This window comes from Salminus brasiliensis, chromosome 24, assembly GCF_030463535.1.
Source record: "Salminus brasiliensis chromosome 24, fSalBra1.hap2, whole genome shotgun sequence".
In the NCBI taxonomy this organism is placed as follows: domain Eukaryota; kingdom Metazoa; phylum Chordata; class Actinopteri; order Characiformes; family Bryconidae; genus Salminus; species Salminus brasiliensis.
The window spans coordinates 17417913-17440153 of record NC_132901.1 but is presented as its reverse complement, the minus strand read 5'-3'; the positions used below and the strand labels follow the sequence as shown (position 1 = coordinate 17440153).

The 22241-nt window shown below is 26.9% G+C and overlaps 1 protein-coding gene across 1 annotated transcript in view; it reads left to right on the top strand.

Moving 5' to 3' along the window:
• Positions 1-20795, top strand: part of c24h11orf68 (chromosome 24 C11orf68 homolog) — a 21096-nt gene extending 301 nt beyond the window's left edge. The window contains exon 2 of the mRNA XM_072670215.1: positions 19161-20795. Within this exon, the coding sequence (XP_072526316.1) occupies positions 19241-19969 (729 nt within the window). The 5' untranslated portion in view covers positions 19161-19240 and the 3' untranslated portion in view covers positions 19970-20795. The remainder of the gene's footprint in view (positions 1-19160) is intronic.
• Positions 20796-22241: the final 1446 nt, after the last annotated feature.

Genomic DNA, 22241 nt, shown 5'->3' with positions numbered 1-22241 from the left:
GTGCGCTGCGGGGGGCTGTAGGCGAGGTGTGCTGCGAGGGGCTGTAGGCGAGGTGCGCTGCGGGGGGCTGTAGGCGAGGTGCGCTGCTGGGGGTAAACTGGGTGTGTGGTGCTTCATTAGGCTCCGCGCCTCTGTGCTGTAAGGAGCCCTGGCGGGGTCCTCTGAGCGGGGTGCAGCTGAGCTGGGCAGGAGGTCTGCTGCTCTCCTCGGGGTCAGCTGCTGATGTTGGGGCTCTTTGTCCGGGTGCCCGAGGTTTAGGTGGTTAGTTAGAGGGGACTGTAACCTGGGACAGGGTTCAGGGTTTAAGAAGGAAATTATAGAAAATAAGGCAGTAATTTGAGATATTAAGATGGAAATTATATCAAATAAGGCAGTATTTTGAGATATTAAGATGGAAATTATATCAAATAAGGCAGTATTTTGAGATATTAAGATGAAATTATATCAAATAAGACAGTATTTTGAGATATTAAGATGGAAATTATATCAAATAAGGCAGTATTTTGAGATATTAAGATAATATGATAGAAAATAAGGCAGTAATTTGAGATATTAAGATGAAATTATATCAAATAAGGCAGTATTTTGAGATATTAAGATGAAATTATATCAAATAAGGCAGTATTTTGAGATATTAAGATGGAAATTGTGGAAAATAAGGCAGTATTTTGAGATATTAAGATGGAAATTATATCAAATAAGGCAGTATTTTGAGATATTAAGATAATATGATAGAAAATAAGGCAGTAATTTGAGATATTAAGATGAAATTATATCAAATAAGGCAGTATTTTGAGATATTAAGATGGAAATTGTGGAAAATAAGGCAGTATTTTGAGATATTAAGATGGAAATTATATCAAATAAGGCAGTATTTTGAGATATTAAGATAATATGATAGAAAATAAGGCAGTAATTTGAGATATTAAGATGAAATTATATCAAATAAGGCAGTATTTTGAGATATTAAGATGAAATTATATCAAATAAGGCAGTATTTTGAGATATTAAGATGGAAATTGTGGAAAATAAGGCAGTATTTTGAGATATTAAGATGGAAATTATATCAAATAAGGCAGTATTTTGAGATATTAAGATAATATGATAGAAAATAAGGCAGTAATTTGAGATATTAAGATGAAATTATATCAAATAAGGCAGTATTTTGATATATTAAGATGGAAATTGTGGAAAATAAGGCAGTATTTTGAGATATTAAGATGGAAATTATATCAAATAAGGCAGTATTTTGAGATATTAAGATAATATGATAGAAAATAAGGCAGTAATTTGAGATATTAAGATGAAATTATATCAAATAAGGCAGTATTTTGAGATATTAAGATGAAATTATATCAAATAAGGCAGTATTTTGAGATATTAAGATGGAAATTATATCAAATAAGGCAGTATTTTGAGATATTAAGATGGAAATTATATCAAATAAGGCAGTATTTTGAGATATTAAGATGGAAATTGTGGAAAATAAGGCAGTATTTTGAGATATTAAGATGAAATTATATCAAATAAGGCAGTATTTTGAGATATTAAGATGGAAATTGTGGAAAATAAGGCAGTATTTTGAGATATTAAGATGAAATTATATCAAATAAGGCAGTATTTTGAGATATTAAGATGAAATTATATCAAATAAGACAGTAATTTGAGATATTAAGATGAAATTATATCAAATAAGGCAGTATTTTGATATATTAAGATGGAAATTGTGGAAAATAAGGCAGTATTTTGAGATATTAAGATGGAAATTATATCAAATAAGGCAGTATTTTGAGATATTAAGATGGAAATTATATCAAATAAGGCAGTATTTTGAGATATTAAGATGGAAATTGTGGAAAATAAGGCAGTATTTTGAGATATTAAGATGAAATTATATCAAATAAGGCAGTATTTTGAGATATTAAGATGAAATTATATCAAATAAGACAGTATTTTGAGATATTAAGATGGAAATTATATCAAATAAGGCAGTATTTTGATATATTAAGATGGAAATTGTGGAAAATAAGGCAGTATTTTGAGATATTAAGATGGAAATTATATCAAATAAGGCAGTATTTTGAGATATTAAGATAATATGATAGAAAATAAGGCAGTAATTTGAGATATTAAGATGAAATTATATCAAATAAGGCAGTATTTTGAGATATTAAGATGAAATTATATCAAATAAGGCAGTATTTTGAGATATTAAGATGGAAATTATATCAAATAAGGCAGTATTTTGAGATATTAAGATGGAAATTATATCAAATAAGGCAGTATTTTGAGATATTAAGATGGAAATTGTGGAAAATAAGGCAGTATTTTGAGATATTAAGATGAAATTATATCAAATAAGGCAGTATTTTGAGATATTAAGATGGAAATTGTGGAAAATAAGGCAGTATTTTGAGATATTAAGATGAAATTATATCAAATAAGGCAGTATTTTGAGATATTAAGATGAAATTATATCAAATAAGACAGTAATTTGAGATATTAAGATGAAATTATATCAAATAAGGCAGTATTTTGATATATTAAGATGGAAATTGTGGAAAATAAGGCAGTATTTTGAGATATTAAGATGGAAATTATATCAAATAAGGCAGTATTTTGAGATATTAAGATGGAAATTATATCAAATAAGGCAGTATTTTGAGATATTAAGATGGAAATTGTGGAAAATAAGGCAGTATTTTGAGATATTAAGATGAAATTATATCAAATAAGGCAGTATTTTGAGATATTAAGATGAAATTATATCAAATAAGGCAGTATTTTGATATATTAAGATGGAAATTGTGGAAAATAAGGCAGTATTTTGAGATATTAAGATGGAAATTATATCAAATAAGGCAGTATTTTGAGATATTAAGATAATATGATAGAAAATAAGGCAGTAATTTGAGATATTAAGATGAAATTATATCAAATAAGACAGTAATTTGAGATATTAAGATGAAATTATATCAAATAAGGCAGTATTTTGATATATTAAGATGGAAATTATATCAAATAAGGCAGTATTTTGAGATATTAAGATAATATGATAGAAAATAAGGCAGTAATTTGAGATATTAAGATGAAATGATATCAAATAAGGCAGTATTTTGAGATATTAAGATGAAATTATATCAAATAAGGCAGTATTTTGAGATATTAAGATGGAAATTATATCAAATAAGGCAGTATTTTGAGATATTAAGATGGAAATTATATCAAATAAGGCAGTATTTTGAGATATTAAGATGGAAATTGTGGAAAATAAGGCAGTATTTTGAGATATTAAGATGGAAATTATATCAAATAAGGCAGTATTTTGAGATATTAAGATAATATGATAGAAAATAAGGCAGTAATTTGAGATATTAAGATGAAATTATATCAAATAAGGCAGTATTTTGAGATATTAAGATGAAATGATATCAAATAAGGCAGTATTTTGAGATATTAAGATGAAATTATATCAAATAAGGCAGTATTTTGAGATATTAAGATGGAAATTATATCAAATAAGGCAGTATTTTGAGATATTAAGATGGAAATTGTGGAAAATAAGGCAGTATTTTGAGATATTAAGATGAAATTATATCAAATAAGGCAGTATTTTGAGATATTAAGATGAAATTATATCAAATAAGACAGTAATTTGAGATATTAAGATGAAATTATATCAAATAAGGCAGTATTTTGATATATTAAGATGGAAATTATATCAAATAAGGCAGTATTTTGAGATATTAAGATAATATGATAGAAAATAAGGCAGTAATTTGAGATATTAAGATGAAATGATATCAAATAAGGCAGTATTTTGAGATATTAAGATGAAATTATATCAAATAAGGCAGTATTTTGAGATATTAAGATGGAAATTATATCAAATAAGACAGTATTTTGAGATATTAAGATGGAAATTATATCAAATAAGGCAGTATTTTGAGATATTAAGATGGAAATTGTGGAAAATAAGGCAGTATTTTGAGATATTAAGATGAAATTATATCAAATAAGGCAGTATTTTGAGATATTAAGATGAAATTATATCAAATAAGACAGTAATTTGAGATATTAAGATGAAATTATATCAAATAAGGCAGTATTTTGATATATTAAGATGGAAATTGTGGAAAATAAGGCAGTATTTTGAGATATTAAGATGGAAATTATATCAAATAAGGCAGTATTTTGAGATATTAAGATAATATGATAGAAAATAAGGCAGTAATTTGAGATATTAAGATGAAATTATATCAAATAAGGCAGTATTTTGAGATATTAAGATGGAAATTATATCAAATAAGGCAGTATTTTGAGATATTAAGATGGAAATTATATCAAATAAGGCAGTATTTTGAGATATTAAGATGGAAATTGTGGAAAATAAGGCAGTATTTTGAGATATTAAGATGAAATTATATCAAATAAGACAGTAATTTGAGATATTAAGATGAAATTATATCAAATAAGGCAGTATTTTGATATATTAAGATGGAAATTATATCAAATAAGGCAGTATTTTGAGATATTAAGATAATATGATAGAAAATAAGGCAGTAATTTGAGATATTAAGATGAAATGATATCAAATAAGGCAGTATTTTGAGATATTAAGATGAAATTATATCAAATAAGGCAGTATTTTGAGATATTAAGATGGAAATTATATCAAATAAGGCAGTATTTTGAGATATTAAGATGGAAATTATATCAAATAAGGCAGTATTTTGAGATATTAAGATGGAAATTGTGGAAAATAAGGCAGTATTTTGAGATATTAAGATGAAATTATATCAAATAAGGCAGTATTTTGAGATATTAAGATGAAATTATATCAAATAAGACAGTAATTTGAGATATTAAGATGAAATTATATCAAATAAGGCAGTATTTTGATATATTAAGATGGAAATTGTGGAAAATAAGGCAGTATTTTGAGATATTAAGATGGAAATTATATCAAATAAGGCAGTATTTTGAGATATTAAGATAATATGATAGAAAATAAGGCAGTAATTTGAGATATTAAGATGAAATTATATCAAATAAGGCAGTATTTTGAGATATTAAGATGGAAATTATATCAAATAAGGCAGTATTTTGAGATATTAAGATGGAAATTATATCAAATAAGGCAGTATTTTGAGATATTAAGATGGAAATTGTGGAAAATAAGGCAGTAATTTGAGATATTAAGATGAAATTATATCAAATAAGGCAGTATTTTGAGATATTAAGATGAAATTATATCAAATAAGGCAGTATTTTGATATATTAAGATGTAAATTGTGGAAAATAAGGCAGTAATTTGAGATATTAAGATAATATGATAGAAAATAAGGCAGTAATTTGAGATATTATGATGAAATTATATAAAATAAGACAGTAATTTGAGATATTAAGATGAAATTATATAAAATAAGGCAGTATTTTGATATATTAAGATGTAAATTGTGGAAAATAAGGCAGTATTTTGAGATATTAAGATGGAAATTATATCAAATAAGGCAGTATTTTGATATATTAAGATGTAAATTGTGGAAAATAAGGCAGTAATTTGAGATATTAAGATGAAATTATATCAAATAAGGCAGTATTTTGAGATATTAAGATGAAATTATATCAAATAAGGCAGTATTTTGATATATTAAGATGTAAATTGTGGAAAATAAGGCAGTAATTTGAGATATTAAGATAATATGATAGAAAATAAGGCAGTAATTTGAGATATTATGATGAAATTATATAAAATAAGACAGTAATTTGAGATATTAAGATGAAATTATATCAAATAAGGCAGTATTTTGAGATATTAAGATGAAATTATATCAAATAAGGCAGTATTTTGATATATTAAGATGTAAATTGTGGAAAATAAGGCAGTAATTTGAGATATTAAGATAATATGATAGAAAATAAGGCAGTAATTTGAGATATTATGATGAAATTATATAAAATAAGACAGTAATTTGAGATATTAAGATGAAATTATATAAAATAAGGCAGTATTTTGATATATTAAGATGTAAATTGTGGAAAATAAGGCAGTAATTTGAGATATTAAGATGAAATTATATCAAATAAGGCAGTATTTTGAGATATTAAGATGAAATTATATCAAATAAGGCAGTATTTTGAGATATTAAGATGGAAATTATATCAAATAAGGCAGTATTTTGAGATATTAAGATGGAAATTGTGGAAAATAAGGCAGTAATTTGAGATATTAAGATGAAATTATATCAAATAAGGCAGTATTTTGAGATATTAAGATGAAATTATATCAAATAAGGCAGTATTTTGATATATTAAGATGTAAATTGTGGAAAATAAGGCAGTAATTTGAGATATTAAGATAATATGATAGAAAATAAGGCAGTAATTTGAGATATTATGATGAAATTATATAAAATAAGACAGTAATTTGAGATATTAAGATGAAATTATATAAAATAAGGCAGTATTTTGATATATTAAGATGTAAATTGTGGAAAATAAGGCAGTATTTTGAGATATTAAGATGGAAATTATATCAAATAAGGCAGTATTTTGATATATTAAGATGTAAATTGTGGAAAATAAGGCAGTATTTTGAGATATTAAGATGGAAATTATATCAAATAAGGCAGTATTTTGATATATTAAGATGTAAATTGTGGAAAATAAGGCAGTAATTTGAGATATTAAGATGAAATTATATCAAATAAGGCAGTATTTTGAGATATTAAGATGGAAATTATATCAAATAAGGCAGTATTTTGAGATATTAAGATGGAAATTATATCAAATAAGGCAGTATTTTGATATATTAAGATGGAAATTGTGGAAAATAAGGCAGTAATTTGAGATATTAAGATGAAATTATATCAAATAAGGCAGTATTTTGAGATATTAAGATGAAATTATATCAAATAAGGCAGTATTTTGATATATTAAGATGTAAATTGTGGAAAATAAGGCAGTAATTTGAGATATTAAGATAATATGATAGAAAATAAGGCAGTAATTTGAGATATTATGATGAAATTATATAAAATAAGACAGTAATTTGAGATATTAAGATGAAATTATATAAAATAAGGCAGTATTTTGATATATTAAGATGTAAATTGTGGAAAATAAGGCAGTAATTTGAGATATTAAGATGAAATTATATCAAATAAGGCAGTATTTTGAGATATTAAGATGAAATTATATCAAATAAGGCAGTATTTTGAGATATTAAGATGGAAATTATATCAAATAAGGCAGTATTTTGAGATATTAAGATGGAAATTATATCAAATAAGGCAGTATTTTGATATATTAAGATGGAAATTGTGGAAAATAAGGCAGTAATTTGAGATATTAAGATGAAATTATATCAAATAAGGCAGTATTTTGAGATATTAAGATGAAATTATATCAAATAAGGCAGTATTTTGATATATTAAGATGTAAATTGTGGAAAATAAGGCAGTAATTTGAGATATTAAGATAATATGATAGAAAATAAGGCAGTAATTTGAGATATTATGATGAAATTATATAAAATAAGACAGTAATTTGAGATATTAAGATGAAATTATATAAAATAAGGCAGTATTTTGATATATTAAGATGTAAATTGTGGAAAATAAGGCAGTATTTTGAGATATTAAGATGGAAATTATATCAAATAAGGCAGTATTTTGATATATTAAGATGTAAATTGTGGAAAATAAGGCAGTAATTTGAGATATTAAGATGAAATTATATCAAATAAGGCAGTATTTTGAGATATTAAGATGGAAATTATATCAAATAAGGCAGTATTTTGAGATATTAAGATGGAAATTATATCAAATAAGGCAGTATTTTGATATATTAAGATGGAAATTGTGGAAAATAAGGCAGTAATTTGAGATATTAAGATGAAATTATATCAAATAAGGCAGTATTTTGAGATATTAAGATGAAATTATATCAAATAAGGCAGTATTTTGATATATTAAGATGTAAATTGTGGAAAATAAGGCAGTAATTTGAGATATTAAGATAATATGATAGAAAATAAGGCAGTAATTTGAGATATTATGATGAAATTATATAAAATAAGACAGTAATTTGAGATATTAAGATGAAATTATATAAAATAAGGCAGTATTTTGATATATTAAGATGTAAATTGTGGAAAATAAGGCAGTAATTTGAGATATTAAGATGAAATTATATCAAATAAGGCAGTATTTTGAGATATTAAGATGAAATTATATAAAATAAGGCAGTATTTTGAGATATTAAGATGTAAATTGTGGAAAATAAGGCAGTATTTTGAGATATTAAGATGGAAATTATATCAAATAAGGCAGTATTTTGATATATTAAGATGTAAATTGTGGAAAATAAGGCAGTAATTTGAGATATTAAGATGAAATTATATCAAATAAGGCAGTATTTTGAGATATTAAGATGAAATTATATCAAATAAGGCAGTATTTTGAGATATTAAGATGGAAATTATATCAAATAAGGCAGTATTTTGAGATATTAAGATGGAAATTATATCAAATAAGGCAGTAATTTGAGATATTATGATGAAATTATATAAAATAAGGCAGTAATTTGAGATATTAAGATAATATGATAGAAAAAAAGGCAGTAATTTGAGAGATTAAGATAATATGATAGAAAATAAGGCAGTATTTTGAGATATTAAGATAATATGATAGAAAATAAGGCAGTATTCTGAGATATTAAGATGAAATTATAGAAAATGAGGCAGTATTTTGAGATATTATGATGGAAATTATATAAAACTAGGCAGTATTCTGAGATATTAAGATAATATGATAGAAAATAAGGCAGTATTCTGAGATATTAAGATGGAAATTATAGAAAATAAGGCAGTAATTTGAGGTTTTAAGATAATATGATAGAAAATAAGGCAGTATTCTGAGATATTAAGATAATATGATAGAAAATAAGGCAGTAATTTGAGATATTATGATGAAATTATATAAAATAAGACAGTAATTTGAGATATTAAGATGAAATTATATAAAATAAGGCAGTATTTTGAGATATTAAGATGGAAATTATATCAAATAAGGCAGTATTTTGATATATTAAGATGTAAATTGTGGAAAATAAGGCAGTACTTTGAGATATTAAGATGGAAATTATAGAAAATAAGGCAGTAATTTGAGATATTAAGATAATATGATAGAAAATAAGGCAGTAATTTGAGATATTAAGATAATATGATAGAAAATAAGGCAGTATTTTGAGATATTAAGATGAAATTATAGAAAATGAGGCAGTATTTTGAGATATTATGATGGAAATTATATAAAACTAGGCAGTATTCTGAGATATTAAGATAGTATGATAGAAAATAAGGCAGTATTCTGAGATATTAAGATGAAATTATAGAAAATAAGACAGTATTCTGAGATATTAAGATAATATGATAGAAAATAAGGCAGTAATTTGAGATATTAAGATAATATGATAGAAAATAAGGCAGTAATTTGAGATATTAAGATGAAATTATAGAAAATAAGACAGTAATTTGAGATATTAAGATAATATGATAGAAAATAAGGCAGTAATTTGAGATATTAAGATGAAATTATAGAAAATAAGACAGTAATTTGAGATATTAAGATAATATGATAGAAAATAAGGCAGTAATTTGAGATATTAAGATGAAATTATAGAAAATAAGGCAGTATTTTGAGATATTAAGATAATATGATAGAAAATAAGGCAGTATTTTGAGATATTAAGATAATATGATAGAAAATAAGGCAGTAATTTGAGATATTATGATGAAATTATATAAAATAAGACAGTAATTTGAGATATTAAGATGAAATTATATAAAATAAAGCAGTATTTTGAGATATTAAGATGGAAATTATAGAAAATAAGGCAGTAATTTGAGATATTAAGATAATATGATAGAAAATAAGGCAGTAATTTGAGATATTAAGATAATATGATAGAAAATAAGGCAGTATTTTGAGATATTAAGATAACATGATAGAAAATAAGGCAGTAATTTGAGATATTAAGATAATATGATAGAAAATAAGGCAGTAATTTGAGATATTAAGATAATATGATAAAAAAAGGCAGTATTTTGAGATATTAAGATAATATGATAGAAAATAAGGCAGTATTCTGAGATATTAAGATGAAATTATAGAAAATGAGGCAGTATTTTGAGATATTATGATGGAAATTATAGAAAACTAGGCAGTATTCTGAGATATTAAGATAATATGATAGAAAATAAGGCAGTATTCTGAGATATTAAGATGGAAATTATAGAAAATAAGGCAGTAATTTGAGATATTAAGATAATATGATAGAAAATAAGGCAGTAATTTGAGATATTATGATGAAATTATATAAAATAAGACAGTAATTTGAGATATTAAGATGAAATTATATAAAATAAGGCAGTATTTTGAGATATTAAGATGGAAATTATATCAAATAAGGCAGTATTTTGATATATTAAGATGTAAATTGTGGAAAATAAGGCAGTATTTTGAGATATTAAGATGGAAATGATAGAAAATAAGGCAGTAATTTGAGATATTAAGATAATATGATAGAAAATAAGGCAGTAATTTGAGATATTAAGATAATATGATAGAAAATAAGGCAGTATTCTGAGATATTAAGATGAAATTATAGAAAATAAGACAGTATTCTGAGATATTAAGATAATATGATAGACAATAAGGCAGTAATTTGAGATATTAAGATAATATGATAGAAAATAAGGCAGTAATTTGAGATATTATGATGGAAATTATAGAAAATAAGACAGTAATTTGAGATATTAAGATAATATGATAGAAAATAAGGCAGTAATTTGAGATATTAAGATGAAATTATAGAAAATAAGGCAGTATTTTGAGATATTAAGATAATATGATAGAAAATAAGGCAGTATCTTGAGATATTAAGATAATATGAGATAAAATAAGGCAGTATTCTGAGATATTAAGATGGAAATTATATAAAATAAGGCAGTATTTTGAGGTTTTAAGATATGATATAAAATAAGGCAGTATTCTGAGATATTAAGATAATATGATAGAAAATAAGGCAGTATTCTGAGATATTAAGATAATATGATAGAAAATAAGGCAGTATTTTGAGATATTAAGATAATATGATAGAAAATAAGGCAGTATTTTGAGATATTAAGATGGAAATTATATAAAATAAGGCAGTATTTTGAGGTTTTAAGATAATATGATAGAAAATAAGGCAGTATTTTTAGATATTATGATGGAAATTATATAAAACTAGGCCGTATTCTGAGATATTAAGATAATATGATAGAAAATAAGGCAGTAATTTGAGATATTAAGATAATATGATAGAAAATAAGGCGGTAATTTGAGATATTATGATGAAATTATATAAAATAAGAGTAATTTGAGATATTAAGATGAAATTATATAAAATAAGGCAGTATTTTGAGATATTAAGATGGAAATTATATCAAATAAGGCAGTATTTTGATATATTAAGATGGAAATTGTGGAAAATAAGGCAGTATTTTGAGATATTAAGATGGAAATTATATAAAATAAGGCAGTATTTTGAGGTTTTAAGATAATATGATAGAAAATAAGGCAGTATTTTGAGATATTAAGATAATATGATAGAAAATAAGGAAGTATTTTGAGATATTATGATGGAAATGATATCAAATAAGACAGTAATTTGAGATATTAAGATGAAATTATATAAAATAAGACAGTAATTTGAGATATTAAGATAATATGATAGAAAATAAGAGTAATTTGAGATATTATGATGAAATTATATAAAATAAGGCAGTATTCTGAGATATTAACATGGAAATTATATCAAATAAGGCAGTATTTTGAGATATTAAGATGGAAATTATAGAAAATAAGGCAGTATTTTGAGGTTTTAAGATAATATGATAGAAAATAAGGCAGTATTTTGAGATATTATGATGGAAATTATATCAAATAAGGCAGTATTTTAAGATATTAAGATAATATGATGGAAAATAAGGCAGTATTTTGAGATATGATGGAAATTATATCAAATAAGGCAGTATTTTGAGATATTTAGATGGTAATTATAGAAAATAAGGCAGTATTTTGAGGTTTTAAGATAATATGATATAAAATAAGACAGTATTCTGAGATATTAAGATAATATGATAGACAATAAGGCAGTAATTTGAGATATTAAGATAATATGATAGAAAATAAGGCAGTAATTTGAGATATTAAGATGAAATTATAGAAAATGAGGCAGTATTTTGAGATATTAAGATAATATGATAAAAAAAGGCAGTAATTTGAGATATTAAGATAATATGATAGAAAATAAGGCAGTATTCTGAGATATTAAGATGAAATTATAGAAAATGAGGCAGTATTTTGAGATATTATGATGGAAATTATAGAAAACTAGGCAGTATTCTGAGATATTAAGATAATATGATAGAAAATAAGGCAGTATTCTGAGATATTAAGATGGAAATTATAGAAAATAAGGCAGTAATTTGAGATATTAAGATAATATGATAGAAAATAAGGCAGTAATTTGAGATATTATGATGAAATTATATAAAATAAGACAGTAATTTGAGATATTAAGATGAAATTATATAAAATAAGGCAGTATTTTGAGATATTAAGATGGAAATTATATCAAATAAGGCAGTATTTTGATATATTAAGATGTAAATTGTGGAAAATAAGGCAGTATTTTGAGATATTAAGATGGAAATGATAGAAAATAAGGCAGTAATTTGAGATATTAAGATAATATGATAGAAAATAAGGCAGTAATTTGAGATATTAAGATAATATGATAGAAAATAAGGCAGTATTCTGAGATATTAAGATGAAATTATAGAAAATAAGACAGTATTCTGAGATATTAAGATAATATGATAGACAATAAGGCAGTAATTTGAGATATTAAGATAATATGATAGAAAATAAGGCAGTAATTTGAGATATTATGATGGAAATTATAGAAAATAAGACAGTAATTTGAGATATTAAGATAATATGATAGAAAATAAGGCAGTAATTTGAGATATTAAGATGAAATTATAGAAAATAAGGCAGTATTTTGAGATATTAAGATAATATGATAGAAAATAAGGCAGTATCTTGAGATATTAAGATAATATGAGATAAAATAAGGCAGTATTCTGAGATATTAAGATGGAAATTATATAAAATAAGGCAGTATTTTGAGGTTTTAAGATATGATATAAAATAAGGCAGTATTCTGAGATATTAAGATAATATGATAGAAAATAAGGCAGTATTCTGAGATATTAAGATAATATGATAGAAAATAAGGCAGTATTTTGAGATATTAAGATAATATGATAGAAAATAAGGCAGTATTTTGAGATATTAAGATGGAAATTATATAAAATAAGGCAGTATTTTGAGGTTTTAAGATAATATGATAGAAAATAAGGCAGTATTTTTAGATATTATGATGGAAATTATATAAAACTAGGCCGTATTCTGAGATATTAAGATAATATGATAGAAAATAAGGCAGTAATTTGAGATATTAAGATAATATGATAGAAAATAAGGCGGTAATTTGAGATATTATGATGAAATTATATAAAATAAGAGTAATTTGAGATATTAAGATGAAATTATATAAAATAAGGCAGTATTTTGAGATATTAAGATGGAAATTATATCAAATAAGGCAGTGTTTTGATATATTAAGATGGAAATTGTGGAAAATAAGGCAGTATTTTGAGATATTAAGATGGAAATTATATAAAATAAGGCAGTATTTTGAGGTTTTAAGATAATATGATAGAAAATAAGGCAGTATTTTGAGATATTAAGATAATATGATAGAAAATAAGGAAGTATTTTGAGATATTATGATGGAAATGATATCAAATAAGACAGTAATTTGAGATATTAAGATGAAATTATATAAAATAAGACAGTAATTTGAGATATTAAGATAATATGATAGAAAATAAGAGTAATTTGAGATATTATGATGAAATTATATAAAATAAGGCAGTATTCTGAGATATTAACATGGAAATTATATCAAATAAGGCAGTATTTTGAGATATTAAGATGGAAATTATAGAAAATAAGGCAGTATTTTGAGGTTTTAAGATAATATGATAGAAAATAAGGCAGTATTTTGAGATATTATGATGGAAATTATATCAAATAAGGCAGTATTTTAAGATATTAAGATAATATGATGGAAAATAAGGCAGTATTTTGAGATATGATGGAAATTATATCAAATAAGGCAGTATTTTGAGATATTTAGATGGTAATTATAGAAAATAAGGCAGTATTTTGAGGTTTTAAGATAATATGATATAAAATAAGACAGTATTCTGAGATATTAAGATAATATGATAGACAATAAGGCAGTAATTTGAGATATTAAGATAATATGATAGAAAATAAGGCAGTAATTTGAGATATTATGATGGAAATTATAGAAAATAAGACAGTAATTTGAGATATTAAGATAATATGATAGAAAATAAGGCAGTGATTTGAGATATTAAGATGAAATTATAGAAAATAAGGCAGTATTTTGAGATATTAAGATAATATGATAGAAAATAAGGCAGTATTTTGAGATATTAAGATAATATGATAGAAAATAAGGCAGTATTTTGAGATATTAAGATAATATGAGATAAAATAAGGCAGTATTTTGAGATATTAAGATGGAAATTATATAAAATAAGGCAGTATTTTGAGGTTTTAAGACATGATATAAAATAAGGCAGTATTCTGAGATATTAAGATAATATGATAGAAAATAAGGCAGTATTCTGAGATATTAAGATAATATGATAGAAAATAAGGCAGTATTTTGAGATATTAAGATGGAAATTATATAAAATAAGGCAGTATTTTGAGGTTTTAAGATAATATGATAGAAAATAAGGCAGTATTTTGAGATATTATGATGGAAATTATATAAAACTAGGCAGTATTCTGAGATATTAAGATAATATGATAGAAAATAAGGCAGTAATTTGAGATATTAAGATAATATGATAGAAAATAAGGTGGTAATTTGAGATATTAAGATGAAATTATATAAAATAAGGCAGTATTTTGAGATATTAAGATGGAAATTATATCAAATAAGGCAGTATTTTGATATATTAAGATGGAAATTGTGGAAAATAAGGCAGTATTTTGAGATATTAAGATGGAAATTATATAAAATAAGGCAGTATTTTGAGGTTTTAAGATAATATGATAGAAAATAAGGCAGTATTTTGAGATATTAAGATAATATGATAGAAAATAAGGAAGTATTTTGAGATATTATGATGGAAATGATATCAAATAAGACAGTAATTTGAGATATTAAGATGAAATTATATAAAATAAGACAGTAATTTGAGATATTAAGATAATATGATAGAAAATAAGAGTAATTTGAGATATTATGATGAAATTATATAAAATAAGGCAGTATTCTGAGATATTAACATGGAAATTATATCAAATAAGGCAGTATTTTGAGATATTAAGATGGAAATTATAGAAAATAAGGCAGTATTTTGAGGTTTTAAGATAATATGATAGAAAATAAGGCAGTATTTTGAGATATTATGATGGAAATTATATCAAATAAGGCAGTATTTTGAGATATTAAGATGGAAATTATATCAAGGAAGGCAGTATTTTGAGGTTTTAAGATAATATGATAGAAAATAAGGCAGTATTCTGAGATATTAAGAGGATATAGAAACTAAGGCAGTATTTTAAGATTATGAAATAGATATTGTAGAAATTAAGGCAGTATTTTGGGATGATAAGAGGCAAATTGCAGAAAATAAGGCAGTATTTTGAGACTGTGATGGATATGATAGAAAATAGGCCGGTATTTGAGATATTAAGATGAAATGATAAACAATAAGGCAGTATTTTGAAATACTAAGATGGAAATGATATAAAATTAGGTAGTATTTTGAGATATTAAGATAATATGATAGACAGTAAGGCAGTATTCTGAGATATTAAGATGGAAATGATATAAAATTAGGCAGTATTTTGAGATATTAAGATAATATGATAGAAAATAAGGCAGTATTCTGAGATATTAAGATGGAAATGATAGAAAATTAGGCATTATTTTGAGATATTAAGATAATATGATAGAAAATAAGGCAGTATTTTGAGATATTAAGATAATATGATAGAAAATAAGGCAGTATTTTGAGATATTATGATGGAAATTATATAAAATAAGGCAGTATTTTGAGGTTTTAAGATAATATGATATAAAATAAGCCAGTATTTTAAGATATTAAGATGTGATATAAAATAAGGCAGTATTCTGAGATATTAAGATAATATGATATAAAATAAGGCAGTATTCTGAGATATTAAGATGGAAATGATATAAAATTAGGCAGTATTTTGAGATATTAAGATAATATGATATAAAATAAGGCAGTATTCTGAGATATTAAGATGGAAATGATATAAAATTAGGCAGTATTTTGAGATATTAAGATAATATGATAGAAAATAAGGCAGTATTCTGAGATATTAAGATGGAAATGATATAAAATTAGGCAGTATTTTGAGATATTAAGATAATATGATAGAAAATAAGGCAGTATTTTAAAATATTAAGAGTATTTAGAAAATAAGGCAGTATTTTGAGATATTAAGATAATATGATAGAAAATAAGACAGTAATTTGAGATATTAAGAGGATATAGAAACTAAGACAGTATTTTGAGATATTATGATGGAAATTATATAAAATAAGGCAGTATTTTGAGATATTAAGATAATATGATAGAAAATAAGGCAGTATTTTGAGATATTAAGATGTAAATTATGGAAACTAAGGCAGTATTTTGAGGTTTTAAGATAATATGATAGACAGTAAGGCAGTATTTTGAGATATTATTATGAAAATGATATAAAATTAGACAGTATTTTGAGGTATTAAGGTGAAAATTATATAAAATAAGGCAGTATTTTGAGATATTAAGATGGAAATTATATCAAGGAAGGCAGTATTTTGAGGTTTTAAGATAATATGATAGAAAATAAGGCAGTATTCTGAGATATTAAGAGGATATAGAAACTAAGGCAGTATTTTAAGATTATGAAATAGATATTGTAGAAATTAAGGCAGTATTTTGGGATGATAAGAGGCAAATTGCAGAAAATAAGGCAGTATTTTGAGACTGTGATGGATATGATAGAAAATAGGCCGGTATTTGAGATATTAAGATGAAATGATAAACAATAAGGCAGTATTTTGAAATACTAAGATGGAAATGATATAAAATTAGGTAGTATTTTGAGATATTAAGATAATATGATAGACAGTAAGGCAGTATTCTGAGATATTAAGATGGAAATGATATAAAATTAGGCAGTATTTTGAGATATTAAGATAATGTGATAGAAAATAAGGCAGTATTCTGAGATATTAAGATGGAAATGATAGAAAATTAGGCATTATTTTGAGATATTAAGATAATATGATAGAAAATAAGGCAGTATTTTGAGATATTAAGATAATATGATAGAAAATAAGGCAGTATTTTGAGATATTATGATGGAAATTATATAAAATAAGGCAGTATTTTGAGGTTTTAAGATAATATGATATAAAATAAGCCAGTATTTTAAGATATTAAGATGTGATATAAAATAAGGCAGTATTCTGAGATATTAAGATAATATGATATAAAATAAGGCAGTATTCTGAGATATTAAGATGGAAATGATATAAAATTAGGCAGTATTTTGAGATATTAAGATAATATGATATAAAATAAGGCAGTATTCTGAGATATTAAGATGGAAATGATATAAAATTAGGCAGTATTTTGAGATATTAAGATAATATGATAGAAAATAAGGCAGTATTTTAAAATATTAAGAGTATTTAGAAAATAAGGCAGTATTTTGAGATATTAAGATAATATGATAGAAAATAAGACAGTAATTTGAGATATTAAGAGGATATAGAAACTAAGACAGTATTTTGAGATATTATGATGGAAATTATATAAAATAAGGCAGTATTTTGAGATATTAAGATAATATGATAGAAAATAAGGCAGTATTTTGAGATATTAAGATGTAAATTATGGAAACTAAGGCAGTATTTTGAGGTTTTAAGATAATATGATAGACAGTAAGGCAGTATTTTGAGATATTATTATGAAAATGATATAAAATTAGACAGTATTTTGAGGTATTAAGGTGAAAATTATATAAAATAAGGCAGTATTTTGAGATATTAAGATGGAAATTATATCAAGGAAGGCAGTATTTTGAGGTTTTAAGATAATATGATAGAAAATAAGGCAGTATTCTGAGATATTAAGAGGATATAGAAACTAAGGCAGTATTTTAAGATTATGAAATAGATATTGTAGAAATTAAGGCAGTATTTTGGGATGATAAGAGGCAAATTGCAGAAAATAAGGCAGTATTTTGAGACTGTGATGGATATGATAGAAAATAGGCCGGTATTTGAGATATTAAGATGAAATGATAAACAATAAGGCAGTATTTTGAAATACTAAGATGGAAATAATAGAAAATAAGACCGTATTATAAAATTAAACTGGAAATATTTTGAGATACTAAGATGGATTATTGATACAATAGGGCAGTATTTGAGATATTAAGATGAAATTGTAGAAAATAAGGCCATATCTGAGGTATCAGACTGGAAATTATTTAAATTGAAATGAATATGAATTATCTTATATAAATATCTTTTTTTGTTGATGTGACGTTAATCACCACATCATATTTAGTTTCACAGAAGGCTAAATCTCCTACCTCTCAGTGTCTAACTGTAATGAATTAATAGCTGCTAGTTTACAGTAGTGAGTTATATATTACTAACCTATTACTTATAAAGTAATCAGGGACGTTATTACAGTGATTCCAGTTCTAGAGAACGTTAACACTTTAAACACACATTGCTTCCACTTTGAGACTGCTCTCAGAAAGCTCCTTGTAGAGTCTTGTTAAAGTTTACTGCTTACAGGGCCAAGTTTCTGGACATGGACTGAACCTAGTCTAATGCACTCCAATGCCAGTGATGTTTCACCATTTAACTGTTTTTAACCCGTATTCTCTTTTTCACAGAACAAGGGTGCCTCTAGCATATAGGACGTACAGGCGACCATACATTTGCACCCACACTCAACCTAAGGTCCAAGCGAAGGATGGAGGAAGAGGAGGAACATGCCGAGACTCCTTCGGCAGAAGACTTTGCCGCTGAGGCCTTGGCAGCCGACATGGACCCATGGATCATATTTGACGCCCGCAAAACCCCTAGAGCAGAATTCTATAGCTGGTTGGAGTCCAACAGGCCCTCTCAGGTGAGCCGCTTTGGGGACGAAGAAGGGGGTTCGGGCCCGGTTGGCTGGATTGCCGTGCTGGGTCCAGACCATGGCCCGGGGCACTCTGACGTAACCGGCCTCCAAGAAAGCTGGGAAAAGCTACTGGCCAGTGGCCGTCCGGTCACCTTCCAGACCATTAAGGAGCTGGCCTTAAACCACAACGTGCTCTCGGGCAAATGGCTCATGCACTTGGACACCGGCTTCAAGGTGGACCGGGCCTGGGAGTGCGTGGCCAAAGCCACGCTGGATGGGAAAATCTCCTCGGCCAAGGTGAGCCCGCGAGATCCGAGCTCGGACACCAAGCACGTGATCTGCGTCTACAACAACAACTTTGCTGACGAGGAGCAAGTCATGCAGCTGGACGCGGCCATACGGGCTGCCGGGGTCAAGTGCCCGCTCTCGTACAAGCCAGATGTCTACACTTACCTGGGAATATACCGGAATAACAAGTGGAAGCTGTGCCCCACTATCTACGAGAGCAAGTTTGATCTGGAGTGCGTGCCCAGACGCTCGCACATCACCAATAAAGTCACCAACCTCGAGGTTACATAAGGTGCTTAGAGGCGGTCCCTTCAAACTCGTTCATGGAATAGTGCAGTGTTTTTAACATGACCTCTTGTTTACAGCATAGGTAATGAATGGTCAGATACCACATACCTTACTGGAGCAACTGGCCTTTGACTTTTATTATTGGTCTAATAATGAATGATCCCATGTATTATACAGATGTGGTAGACAGAGGTTAGGTTAGAAAACATCAGACCATTCCTTTAATGAGAGTAAATGTCCACTGCAGTCTGGGTGGGTGGACCTATCCAGGTTCTGTGGTCACCTATCCAGTGTTTCCAGAGTCAGTGCTATGGGGAATAAGGAGCTTTTTCGTATAGAAATGCAAAAGACTGAAGATGTCTCGAAGGATTGTGGATATCAGCTGTATTCTCTTTCACTTTAAGTAGCTCCCCACTGACCTGGGTCTTCTTGAGTTTGTACCCTGTGCTGTATTTAGCACCTTTTTTTCTTTTAAAGGACTGTACTCAACTCACTAACTCTCCTCGCTAATCATTAGTTGCTACAAATTGCTAAAAATGAACCCGTAATCTTGTTTGTGTTGAAACGTTGAGGAACGACGGCGCACGTTTGGCTTTTCACTAAAACCGCTGTTTACAGACAACAGAACTGATTTCATGCCGTACAGTAAAACGAAAGTTACTGTACGCAGACAAACTCCAAGCTGAACAGCGTCTGTAACCGACACTAGTTGTGTTTACACTTAAGGGCTTTTGGAATATTAACTCTCATTTAATTGAACTGTTCATTTTGTTTTGTACATACTAGAGTGTGTGCACATGCCAAATAAAATACGTTGCATTCTGTTCCACTTTGGTTTCTTCGTGTGTGTCTGTGCTTCAGTCAACCTGTGGAGGTATTGGGATTGTTATTTCAGTTTAATATTGATTACGTCACTTCATTTATCGCTGCTGTCTGTTTTTTGGTTTGAATTCGCTTTATTTCGTTTAAATTTTCTGTTTATGGAGGCATAGCAAGTAATAATAATAATAATAATAAAATTACATATATATATATATATATATATATATATATATCTGTAAAGGTGCACGTATTTGTCACTGTACACTGTACAGTGAAATGTGTCTTCTGTATTTAACACATCTGTGGTAGTGAACACACACACACACTAGGGAACTAGGGGCAGTGAGTACACACACACACACACAGAGCAGTGGGCAGCCAACTCCAGCGCCCAGGGAGCAGAGAGAGTAAAGGGCCTTGCTCAAGGGCCCAACAGTGGCAGCCTACAACCCACAACCCTAGCCCGGTGCTCTAATTGCTGAGCCACCACTGCCCCTATATATATATATATATACGGTTTCCTTAAATCTTCTTTACCTTTTGAGGAACCTTTTGAAGTTCCCCCAAAAAACACAAGGAAACAAACATCAAAAGAACAGCACTGTTTCCACCATTACATTATCCTAATGGTCCTGTAATTACACCTGGTCTTGTTTATGATAAATATTTTATCCATTTACTTCAGTGTTTTTTGCATTTACTGAAAAAGGTATCCATTATATGAACGTCTTTAGTTATTTCTATCCACTCATCCAGAGCTGGTCCATCTGGTCGCAACCATTTCCTGGTCAATGCCTTTTTACAGGATGTCAATAGCACAGCCAATAATTATGTATCTATTTGTCCTATATCAGGGTGAACATAGCCTAAATAGAGTACTTTACTAAAGGAATCTCCCTTCTAAATATACGCTGTAGAACCTTCTTTAAATCTTCCCCAAATGTTTTAATACATGGACATCCTCAAAAGATGTGGTAATGGTTTGCGTCTTGGCACCCACATTTCCTCCAGCAAACTGGGGCAGTGGAACCTATATGGGCTGTCGCTGAATAGACCAATGGAAATGCTCTAAATACCTTAAAAAAGCTCTTATTTTACATTGACTAACATTCAGATTGAAGAGCATTTTAGAGATACATGGTTTTCATTGGACAGTGACAATATACTGATGTGGCGTTCTGGTGGGCACACTATCAAAAAAAAAAACACCCCAAAAAACAGAAGCGTATTTCAAAGAATGATGGGAATGTGTTCTGTGACTTTACAGAGGATGATGGGAATGTGTTTTCCTCATCTTCTCATGGCTGTGTTGTGGTGTATTCACTGTAATTCATGGCTTTGGGTGACTCAGCACTGAAGCTAGGGATAGACGCTTAAGTGGTAGAACAGTAAAATTACTCACTAAATGGCATAGATAATGGAGTAAGAGACCCCTCAGGCATTGTGTGGCCAA